At 35.7% G+C, this 12,337-nt stretch overlaps 1 protein-coding gene and 1 long non-coding RNA gene across 9 annotated transcripts in view; one reads left to right on the top strand and one right to left on the bottom strand.

The window, feature by feature from the left end:
* Positions 1–11,368, top strand: part of LOC116420000 — a 33,819-nt gene extending 22,451 nt beyond the window's left edge. For both annotated transcript variants that reach the window (XR_004230328.1, XR_004230327.1), the window contains exons 3-4: positions 10,620–10,712; positions 11,115–11,368. This is a non-coding gene — a long non-coding RNA (uncharacterized LOC116420000). The remainder of the gene's footprint in view (positions 1–10,619; positions 10,713–11,114) is intronic.
* The window catches only part of TEAD1 (TEA domain transcription factor 1), a 294,259-nt gene that overhangs the window by 184,736 nt on the left and 97,186 nt on the right, over positions 1–12,337 (bottom strand). For all 7 annotated transcript variants that reach the window (XM_023506271.2, XM_031943071.1, XM_023506274.2 and 4 more), the window contains one exon: positions 11,369–11,624. In XM_023506271.2, the coding sequence (XP_023362039.1) occupies positions 11,369–11,516 (148 nt within the window). In that variant the 5' untranslated portion in view covers positions 11,517–11,624. The remainder of the gene's footprint in view (positions 1–11,368; positions 11,625–12,337) is intronic.

Below are 12,337 nucleotides of genomic sequence, written 5' to 3'. Positions count from 1 at the left end.
TGGTCAAAACTCATATCAACTGCATAGTGAACCTATCACCATCGTCTCCAAATAAAACATCCTTGTGGAAGAGGCTGGGTTTAAGGGATTAATTAAAACATTTGTGAATGATTTAAAAAGCCAGTTTATTAACATATCTAAAATATAGCAGATGCTAACTAAGTCTTTAGATTGCCATTTTTTCCCCTTTGAATGTCTTAGGTTAGGAAGATTTTGTGGGCTTTTTCTTTATGGTAAACTTGACTGCCTGAAAGCTTCTTAGCTGATGCAAAAATAACTATCCATCATTAAATTCTATTTAAGAAAAATATTTTACTTTCTTGATACAGTTTTTTAAAGAATTATAAAATGATCTTTTAACATATGTACAATATCTACAGCCCAACCATGAGTGCCAACAGAATCCCCAAAGCCTTCATTCCTCCACTCTTTCAGAACTTCACTCCTGCCCAGAAGGCAGGACAAGCACAGGCAAGCAAAGCCAAGTGCCAAGAAGAGAATTCACAGGAAACATTAGGAAAAAAACAATGTTTGGAAACAAGCAACAAATACAAAAGGTCTTGATGCTTTCCAGGGGTCATTATTTTCCATTCTCCGAATTAAAACTTTAAAATAGCCATCAATCTGGGCTTTGGAGAACATGGGTCAGAAAAATCTAGGTGGCTTGTGGGTAAGTCATCATCGTAGAGACTTCAACCACAATTGCAGACCATTTAGACCTTCCTACTCTCTCTCTACCACCACACTTCCAGGAGCAAGTACAAATCACAGCGATGTCTTATCTTTAGATCTAGAAAGCAAATCATTTCATTTGTTTTTCAAAATCACTGAGAGGTAAAGAGGAAGTCAAATGATTCTCAATGTAATAGATGAGGAAACTATGTCATAAGAGAGAAGAGGAAAGGCCAGGAATAGGTCTCATTCCACTTGCATCCGAAAAGGGATTTGAAAGAAAACATAGTCCTAAAGGGGAAATGTCAAAGAATGTCAAAGCTGAAAGGGCCATTTAGAAATCATTCATTCCAGTTATCTCCTTTTAAAGAGTAGGAAATTGAGGATTAATGAGGAAGAATGGAGATCCTAACTTTGATCTCCAAAACTAGCACCTTTTCCATTTATACTCTATAGCCCTGGCTTCTTGTTAATATTATCTATGAACTTGGTTTTTAAAATATTTTGATAACTAGATTTCAATATAATTGGTTTTTTAAAAAATCATATAGATCTATCTTTATTCATCTGATAATTTTGATTATATACAATTTAAAAGTTTTTGCACAAAGCCAATGCAGCTAAAATTAGAAAAGAAACAGGAAACTAGAGAAAAAAATCTTTGCAGCAAATTTCTCTAATAAAGGTCTCATTTCTAAAAGATATAGGCAACTGATCAAATTTAGAAGAATAAGATCCATCCTCCAACTGGTAAATGGTCAAAGTAGGAAGAAATCCAAACTATCAAGAGTCATATGAAAAGGTGATCTAAATCACTAACAATTAGAGAAATGCAAATTAAAAGCAACTTTAAGATACCACTTCATTCCCATCAGATTGGCTACATTAACAAAGAAAAATAACAAATGTTGGGGAAAACAAGTATTTTAATGCACTATTGGTGGAACTATAAACTAGTCCAATTTGGAGAATTTGGTACTATGCTTAAAAGATTATTAAAATATGAGCATCCTTTGACCCAGCAACACCACTATTAGATCTATATCCCAAAGAGATCAAAGGAAAAGGGAAAAGGCATATATATATATATATATATATATATATATATATATATATATATATATAATTGTACCAGATCTTTTTATGTTGACAAAGAATTGGAAACTGAAACTGTGCCTATCAATTAGGGAATGATGAACTGAGTTGCGGTACATGATCATGATAGAATGCTAGTGTGCTATAAGAAGTAATATAGGGGATAGTCTCAGAAAAACCTGGAAAGCCTTATATGAACTGATGCAAACACATAATATATACAATTGAAACATTGTAAAGATAATCAACTTTGAAAGACTTAACTTTGATCAACACAATGACCAATCACAATTCCAAAGAAATCATGATGAAACATGCTTATCCATCTCCAAAAAATGAGTTAATGGATTCAGGATAATGTAAAATAAAGGACATTTTCTTTCTTTTTATTTTTGATAAAGTTAATGTAGGAATTTGTTTAGCATGATGTAATAGATTTCATTTTTCTTGCCTTATCAATAGGTAGAAAATGACAAGGAAGGACAGACCAAAAACCAAGTCAAAAATATACTTCTATGCAATCTCCCCTTTTCGTTCCTGGTTCTGCAGTCTAGTAAAACTAGTTTAATCTCTCATTGACAAGACAGTTTTTCATATGTTTAAAGGTGTTAATTGTGTCTTTGGGAACCTTTCCTTGAAAAAAGGAGTACTTCAAATACCTCACCCATTCCCCCTGTCACTTATTTCTAGACCAAAAAGATCAATCTAAGGTCCAATGAGAGAATCCCAGGACCCAGAAGAAGCTGAAAATGGAGGCATCCATAAGAATAATCTATTTCCTAGAAATTCACAAATAAAAGTAGAATTAAAGTAAACCTCTGAAAGACAGAGGTCCCTAGCTCTCAATAACCTTGGACACTGCACTCAGAGTGATTGGGATAGCTCACTGGTTTTCTCAGCATGAAAAGGGGCCTCCTTTCAATCCTGTTACTTTCCTTGCCTCCTTAATCACTCATTTTTTTTCCTTGGAAGGTAATATATTACAGCAGACAAAGTACTGAATTTGGGGTCAAAACACTTGAGCTTAAAATCATGCTCTCTCAGAAAAAGGGAATTGTATAACTTCAGGCAATTCCCTTTACCTCTGTGATCCTCAGTAAAAGTTAAAGAACTGAAACCTCAAAGGATTATGGGAATCAAAGAAAATTGGATGTGAAAAGAACTGTTTTACCATCATGGGCTATATAAATGAAAGTTGTTACTGCTATCCAAGGAGCAGGAGAGAGCAAAAGTAGAAGCAATAGTTATCTCTGTTGATTCTCTTACAACTTAGTGACTGGGAAGATTAGGTAGATAGATCACAGGCAGTCTCATCAATCATTTCAACTTTTTTTTTAAGAGTAGATACTCTGATCCCCACAAGAGGATTTTGTGCTTTCCATAGGGCTTTGCTATCTACGCCTAGATTAATACCATGTTCAATAATTTCAAACAAAAAGGTGGTTGTCCTTGCAGCTGTCCTTTGGAAGCACCTGGAGATCTTAGCAGACATCAACTGAAGCTGTCCATCTCTTTTGAGTTGCTGGGGAGCTGGGATTCCAGGGTGCCATCAGACATTCCCAAACAAGGAATATATTTTTTGCTGGCTTATGATCTCTTAAAGATTCTTAATGTCATTCTGTCCTCTATCTTTAATGTCTGAGATTCTGACTCAGGACAAAGTAAAAGGTAACTACTTTTCAAGTGGCTTCATTCCCCAACCCAGTCATCTGTGATCTCATGTCTTACCCCAGAGTAGAGAATCTCCAGATTTGGGGGACTGCTTTATTTCCATTGGAAAAGTGGTTCGAATATAGATTAATTCTGATTTTTAAAATGGGTCATATTATCAAAATATAACTTTTAGTTATAACTGATAAATGGGTAAAATTTTCTTTTCATGGAATTAAGGTAAAGACTATGGATGGGGAATACTATATGTTGCAGAAAAAGGTTTGTCAGTTGATTTTCCTTAACTTTTTTTCTTTTAAAAAACAATGAGGGATAATGGAAAAGAGAGTAAAAGGAAGGAGATCTAAGAAAGCTGCTTGCTCAAGCTAATCCCTTTTAATGGAACAGTTCAAGAGATAAACCATATCTCTCCCTTAAGTGAGGACATGCAAGTGTTGATGAGTGCTCCCAGAGACACCCAGGAAATGGCAGTCCACTTGGGGTTGGGAATGTTTCCTAGTTGATTTAATCTTTGTCTTACTTTTTGCCCATCCAAAAATAAACAAAAACAGTACAGAGTTGAACTATAAATAATATATAGGCTTCTGTTTGCATAAACACACAGGAATGAATAGAAAAAATTCAATAAGCCTCAAAAATCTTTGCTCGAGGTGACAAGACAAAAGATTTTTAGATCAAAGAATAACAAGGGAGGAGCAATCTACCAGAGCAGAAATAGCAGAAGCTAAACTTCATATTTGAGGGAGAACAGGATAGAATAAAGAAATCTCATCACCTCCTTCTAATAAGGCTTAAACCTCAAGAGATATTTTTTAATTCTCTTCTTTCCTGACATTGCACCTGTTCTGCAGTCTAGCTTAAGGAAACCTCATCACCCAGAGGAAATAGCACTGTACTCGACCTTGCCTCTTGTGTGACTCGGGATGCTGACATCACATTGCACTTGAAAGCTCTAGGAATGCTTGGAAATACTATAGCATCTCTTAAGTTTAAAAAAAAACCCCACAAAACTTGATATTTCACTACAAAGCATCACATTGTTTTAAATATGCTACACTTAGAATACAAAACACTTGGAATGATTTTATTTTGAAATCTTAAGAGAACAAGTATGCTCTTAGGGCAAGACTCTTTCCAGAACTCAGCAGGGAAGGGGCTGTAGAGAGTGCTGGCTCTGGAGCAGGAAGAAAGGACTCAAATTTTGCATCTCATGCTCACTACCTGTGAGACTGTGGAGAAATGGACCGTGGCTGCCTCATTTATATAATGGAGCCTAGGAGGGTCAAAGAGGGGATATTAAACTAGATGGCCCCATATCTCAGGATATAGGCTAGAGATGGGAAATCCATGATGACTGGGACAAGATGATGAGAGCCCATTATGAAGCCTCACCTATGGCACAGTCAATGTCTTCCTTCAAGCATCCACTGAAGAGCCTATGTGTCAATCCCAATGAGTTTCTCCTTCAGGAAGCTTGGCTCTCCAATCTAAAGTGGGCTTTCCACAGATACAGTCAATAATATCTAGTTGTAACAAACTGCAAGTGCCCACAGAAAACCACACGGACTCAGATCTTCATGAAGTGTTGAATAATACACACACACACACACACACACACACACACACACACACACAAACACAGAGTCAATGCTCTATCCAGCCCAGTGCTGAGTACTGAGCAGATACAGCTGCTCAATAAATACTGAGTAACTGAGTGATGATGCCTGTTGATTAGCAATTCAATTAGATCTTAGGCAGTGTTGCCACATTTAAGTCTCAAATAAGAACACTGTAGTGATCAGCTTGCAGTTTAGTGGTAAATTTCCTGTTAAAGCCAAGGTGGAGACTGGCAAGAATTTAAATCCCCAGAGAGGATGTAGAATTCTACAAGGCTGAGGTTGGGGGTAGAGAGAATGTTGTTTTTTGGTTTTTTTTTTCCCCCCCACTACAATATATACAGCTCTGAACCAAAGAAACCTGAAAGGAAATTGTCTTTTTCCCAGTTTTTTGCAAGAAACACATTGGATACTCAGGAGATAGACTAATTATGCGATTTAAATATTTTTATTTAAACAAAAAATTTAGATAAACAAAAAAGCTAGCACACCATCCACCATCTCACATGTTCCCCATATATCAATATTCATATCAGCTCAAAGAGTTATGTTTTATAGAGGATAGACAGAGATAGGGAAAGGAGAACAAGATAATGAGGACACAGACAGAAAGACAATCAGAGAGAGCCAAAAAGAGAGTTAAAAAGAGAGAGAGAGAGAAAGAGAGAGAGAGAGAGAGAGAGAGAGAGAGAGAGAGAGAGAGAGAGATATTTTAAAATGTCAAGGGAAAAAACCTAGTGGCAATGAAGTTGGAGAGACTACCAGTTAAGGTAGGCATATGAGAAACTTCAAATAAACCTAGTTCTTCCAGTTTTATTTCATCAGACCTAAAAAGGGCACTAAATCAAACCATCAACAAGAAATCCTAATAGAAGTATCAGTAAGCTCCTTCATAGAGTCCAAGAATGAACAAAGGACAGCCAGAAGTTGTGAGGATTGAAATAGGGTCCTGGCAGAGAAACCAGAATAGGTATAATAAAGTATGACAGAAGCTTTAAGTAGCACCCTATTGAGGGAAGTCCCAAGATGGATCATAACTGTCAACATAAATGGAATGAATTTACCCATTAAAAGAAAGAGAATAGAAGAACAGATTATAAAGCAGAATTCAACAATATGCTATTTACAAGAAGCACCTTTAAAAAAGAAATACACAAAATTAACATCAAGAAGATGAACCAGAAGATGATTCAAATGATTCCAAAAAGTAGGTGTAATAACCATGACATTAGACAACACTAAAAACAGAGAAGTTTAAAAATATAAAGAACTATTTATGATGATCCATAAAGGTATTGCAAGGGGGAGGGGATGAAGACTTATATATCAATCCCACCTTACACATATGTGATTTGGAGCAAAGTCACAAGGGTCTGGTCAACTCCTTGCCACTATAAGTTAGAGAAGATGCTGATCTGCATTGACAGAGGAAGTTTCCTTATTGGGGAATTTCCCCATACCAGTGAAATGACAGGCTCAATAAATATTTAGTTCATATTTCACTTACTATATACATGCATTAAATAGGATAGCAAATAAACATAAGGAAAAGCAAAAAGAAAGATAAAGTTTTAAGTTGATGATCACACAATCTTCTCAGGAGTAGACAAATCTAACAAAAAGATAAGCAAGAAGGAAATTAAGGACCTGAAAACATCTTTATATGGATGAAACATGATAGATCTCTGACCATTACTGAGATTGGACAGAAATATACCTATTATTCAGAAACACATAGCGCATCTTCACAAAAATCATTTACCATCAATCCTCATACTTTTAGCTTTCATGATCACTTAATATTATTAAAAATTGAGGACATCCCCTCCAAGAGCTTTTGCTAGGGAGATATAGCAATTGGCATATGTCATATCAGAAATTAAAACATCTTAATATGATGGGGATATTCAGGGGTCCCCAAAATACATTTTTAAAAACCATATTAGGTCACAGAGCTTCAAAAAGGCTGAAAGCACAAATATTAAATAGAACCATTAGAGAATATAAAATAAAATAAAAATTATAGTCAATGAAGCACCTTAAGAGAAAAGACCAATTTAAATGAAGTCTATATTGAGATGAAACCAAATTAGTTTTTGTGGGAAAGTTTGGAGACAGAGACAGACACAAAGAACAAGAAGAGGCCAACGAATTGGGCATATAATTTTAAAAATTAAAAAAAACAATTTAACAAAATTACAAATTTTCAATAACAACAACAACAAAAAAAGATTAACAAAATTAAAACCAAAAACCCTGAAAAATAAAAATAAGAGCTGTGGTTGGGGGAGATTAGGAGAGGAAAATAAAATCTAGTAAGCCTTTTTAATAGGATCATGGATTAAGCAAGGTTGGCTATTGTCCCCACTATTTTATATAGTTCTCAAAGTGTTACTTTTAGTAACAAAAAAAAAAAAAATTTTTTTTGAGAAAATAAGCAAAGGCAAAGGCAAAACAAAATTATCACTTTTTCAAAGAGAATATGAAGATTTCTTTAAAGAATCCTAGAGGTTTAGATTTTAAAAACTGAAATACTAATATAAGCAAAGTAGCAGTATAATCCACAAAAATTATCAGCCTATTACCAACAAAACCCAGAATCGAGATAGACAAATTTCTTGCAGTATAACTCAAAATACAAAAACTATTTGGGAATCTACACAGAAACTATATAAATACAACTGTAAAACATTCTTTACAGAAATAAAGAAAAAGCTAAATAATTTCAAAAATACTAAATGTTCACACGTGGCTATACCAACATAATAAAAATGGCAATGATACCTCAATTCATTAAATATTCAGTGCCATACAAATCAATCCAAAGATTACTTTAGAGAGTTGGGAGAAAAAAAAATAATAAAACGTATCTGAACAGAAAAAAAAAGATTAAAATTTCAAAGAAAAATAATGTGGGGAGAGGGAAGGGGGGAAGGAAGGAGGTATCTGGGCTTAAAAAGTAGTATCAAAGATCACACTATAGTACAAAGCAGTATTTGTCAAAAATATTTCATACTCCATCTACACCCAAAGAGAAGACTGTGGGAACTGAGTGTGGTTCACAAAATAGCATTTTCACTCTTTTTGTCATTGTTTGTTTGCATTTTATTTTCATCCTCATTTTTTTCCAGTTTGATTTGATTTTTCTTATGCAGCAAAATAATTGTATAAATATGTATGCATATATTGGATTTAACATATATTTTTACCATGTTTAACATATATTGGACTACTTGGGAGGGAGTGGGGAGAAGGAGGGGAGAAAATTGGAACACAAGGTTTTGTAAGGGTTAATGTTGAGGAATTATCTTTGCATGTGTTTTAAAAAATAAAAAGCTTTAATTTAAAAAAAAAACTAATACTAATTAAAAATAGAGATGATGATCAGTGGGGCAGATTACGTATGCAATATTAACAAACAAATGGAAACAGCAATAATTAAACCAAAATGATCCCAACTATTCAAAACATTTGAGCAAACAAGAAAACAGGCTGGCAAAATATCTCACTCCACATACTACAACAGGTGTTGCCATAGTGCTTGGCCCATAGTAGGTACTTAAATCAATATGCCAAAAAAATAACAAAAAAAAAAATGTGAAAAAAAAATTCATTCTGTCATTCAACAAGCAATAGTAACAGGTTATTAAATGTAAAATGGAGCAGTTAGATGACAGTGTATAGAGTGCACTGAGTAAGGGTTAGGGTTAGGGTTCAAATCTGGCCAGACACTTAATAGCTATGTGACACTGGTAAGTCACTTAACCCTGCTTGACTCAATTTCCTCATCTGTAAAATAAGCTGGAGAGGGAAATAACAAACATTCTAATATCTCTGCCATGAAAACCCCAAATAGGGTCATGGAGAGGCAGTCATAACTGAATAACAAAAATCTCAATGTGAAAGATAATATTGTAAATACACTGGATAAACAATGGAATTCCCAACTCTGAATGAGGGAATTTTATGAATAAATAGAGATTAACAGCCTTTTCCCCCCCTTGATTTCTTCATATCCTGTTGTGTGTGTGTGTGTGTGTGTGTGTGTGTGTGTATATATATATACACACACACACACACACACACACATATATGTTATACACACATATATATATATTATAAATATATATTCATATATGTTTAGCAGAGTGCCTAGTACATAGTAGGTGCTTGATAAATGTTTGTCAATTTGATTTAATTTGATCATAGGACACGAAATAGACAGTTTTTATTATATAAATTTTTTTTTTAATTTGCACAAATTACTGAATCTAAAAGTTGAAGGAAAATGCTTAATGGGGAAATAATCTTTGCATCAAGTTTCTCTTACAAAGGTGCAATTTCTCTTACAAAGACGTGTTATAAATAGAAAACTGATACAAATATATAAGAACAAGAGTTGTCTCCATTACATGAGTCAAAGAATATAAATAGAAATGAAGGGAGAGAGAAAAGAAAAGGGAAATAAGCTTTTATTAAAACATCAACTATGTGTAAAATAAGCACTTATCTCATTTGATCCTCATAATATTCCTCTGAGGTAGGTGCTATTATTATTCTCATTTTTCAGAGACTGGAACTAAGGCAAACAGGCAAAGTGATTTGCAGAGAGTCACACAACTAGGAAAAATCTGAGGCAGGATTTGAATTCAGGATTCGTGTCCAGGCTTATCATTCTATTACTATTTCTATATACAATGTATGGATTTGCTTTGCTTGATTATTTATTAATCACAAATAATGATATTTGAGAGAGAGGTGAATACATGACATCTTTGGATCTCATAGCAAATTTATTATATACTTTTAAAAACACATCAAGTTGTACATATATTCAGATTCCCAGTTTTATGAAAAAAAAAATCCTTTTTCCATTCTTTGCCTAAGAAAATACTCACACTTAATACTGCTTTTTAAGTTCAGAATGACAACAACAAAAAAAGTTTTAAAAATGCATTTTTTAAGAAAAAAAGAAACGAATAACGAGCCTAGAAAAGGGAAGCCCTCTCCTTCTCTGTGTACAGAAACTATAACATGAGAGGAGTGGGATCAGAAGGCCTTGAAACTTTCCACCCACAGCAGCTGAGCGGCTTCAACCCAAGTCTATTTTTCCAGACATGATGTTTCATTTGGCTGCAAGGGTCACATGACAGCTGCGAGCTAGGGCCTTAAGGGTTGTTTCTGCCTCTCGGTGACACTGACAGGCTGTGAGAGACTCCAACAGCAGAGAAAGAAAAAAAAAATTTTTTTTTCCTTGTTTCCATTACATCATCCAAGTTCTACTAGGAAGGGTGGGGGAAGGGAGGGGAAGAAGGGGGGCACAGCTGGTGGCAGCTGCAGAGCCATCTGCTTTCTCCTTAACAGTATGGGCTAGTTTATCCTGCAGACTCCTACGGTTCCTGATGGAGAAGAAACAGGATTAAAGGCACAACACCCCATTATGGAAAATCTTTCAAATTATTTAGAAATAAATTACTCTGGTGCTAAGTTAACTGTCTCAGGTAGGCTGCTGTGCCCAGCCTTCTCCAAGCCGGGGATGTTTATTTGTGTCTCTTTCGTCTCAAGTCACAGAACAAACTCAGTCAGCTTCATGTTCACAATTAGACGGGCGAGATGTACGACCCTCCCCCCCACCACCTGCCATCTGCCTCTCACAAGGTAAGTAGCCAAAAGTAAAACTCTACAGTGAAAAATATTTATTTAGGGGGTGGGGGAAACCCAACTAATCCCAGCACAAAAATCTGTGCACACATCCACACACACTCGGAGGAAGCTTCTCGGGGCAAATACCAGCTGGAGCGAGTGGAACATGGAACTCACTTCTGGTCCGGCTGCAGATTCATTGCGGGGGAATGATTCTCCAGTAGGGATGCATTTAAGGAACATGCAACCACTTCATGCCATGAAGAATGGGCCAAGCTGCAATGTGACAATGTTCAGTGGCCCAGAAAATAAAACTCTACAGTAAAGGGAGACCCAGATTTGGAGTGAGGAGCTGTGGCTGTTATGCATTTGTTAGTCCCACCATTTACAGAGAAATTACTTTTTCTTCACTTCCAGTCATTAAGCACTAGTAGCTGGTACAGCACATGTGGTTCCACTAAGCAATAATTTCCTGATTAATCTAGTGCCAGATGAAGGTGTACTCAGAAGCACAATAGCTCTATCTACCAAACACAACTGTAAAGGCACCTGGCTTCTCTCCATCCCCGAAAACAACACAAGCTTGTGAAATACAGCCATCAGACCCCTGAGCATCAATCACATGAATGTTCCTGTCCAATTACGGCAAAAATAAATTCCATGCGACTTACCATACATTTTGCCTTCATCTGATAGGATGATTTTTCTCCTCCCACAAGGTGGATAAATGGCCAGGGCCTCCTGAAAGCTCTGCTCAATATCTGGGCTCCAGACTCCCTCGGCATCATTGTCAATGGGCTTATCTGCAGAGTCACTCATTCTCTCAATGTTTTCGGCAGGACTTTCGCTGCCGCTCCAGCTGCTGGGCTCAATGGTGACGGTTGGGGTCTCCAAGCCAAAGCTTGGAGTCTTTTAAAGAAAAGAAACCTAAAAAAAAAAAAGAGAGAGAAAAGACAAGAGCAGAATAAGGTCCAAATTCTGAAAAACATTCATTCGCTTAAATATCTATAAAGCCCTCTTGGAAGATTTCACACCATCCCACTTATTATACTAGTTCCTAATATTAAATTTCCCTGCCCTCATCCATATCATCCTATATCAATTCAATGATCCTCAAAGCAATGACATGAAGTAAGCATTATCAGCATTATAATTATTCTACTCCTCACTTGCAAAGCAAGAAATTGTGGATCACAGAAGTTAAGGGATTTGCCCATGTTCATAATCCAAACCCAAATTAATCGTGATTCCAAGGATGGTAGTCATTCCATATTGACCATCATGGCACTTACAGTAGAGTTAGGGTATAAAGTAGCAATCAATTCAAAATATAAGTACATTAATATATATGAATATGAATCTCACACATATATATGTGGATCACATATGGTGAACACTTCATACAAACATAATCCCAATAGTCACAATAGCAACAAAATACAACGGGAAAGGAAAAACCCATTTTAGAGGATATAAGAAAAATCTTAGACAGACACACACCCTAAACTAGTGACATGCAAATAAGTACTAGATAGGATCCAAGGAGGTCAACAACTGGGTGGTCAGGGAAAGCTTCATGTAAAAGAAAACATTTGAAGTGAGCTATAAGTGACAGCTAGGAAGTCAGGCAAAAGGGCAGA

The sequence above is a fragment of the Sarcophilus harrisii genome, chromosome 6, assembly GCF_902635505.1.
Source record: "Sarcophilus harrisii chromosome 6, mSarHar1.11, whole genome shotgun sequence".
Lineage (NCBI taxonomy): Eukaryota > Metazoa > Chordata > Mammalia > Dasyuromorphia > Dasyuridae > Sarcophilus > Sarcophilus harrisii.
The sequence above is the reverse complement of the archived record's forward strand: the minus strand, read 5'-3'. Positions and strand labels throughout refer to the sequence as shown.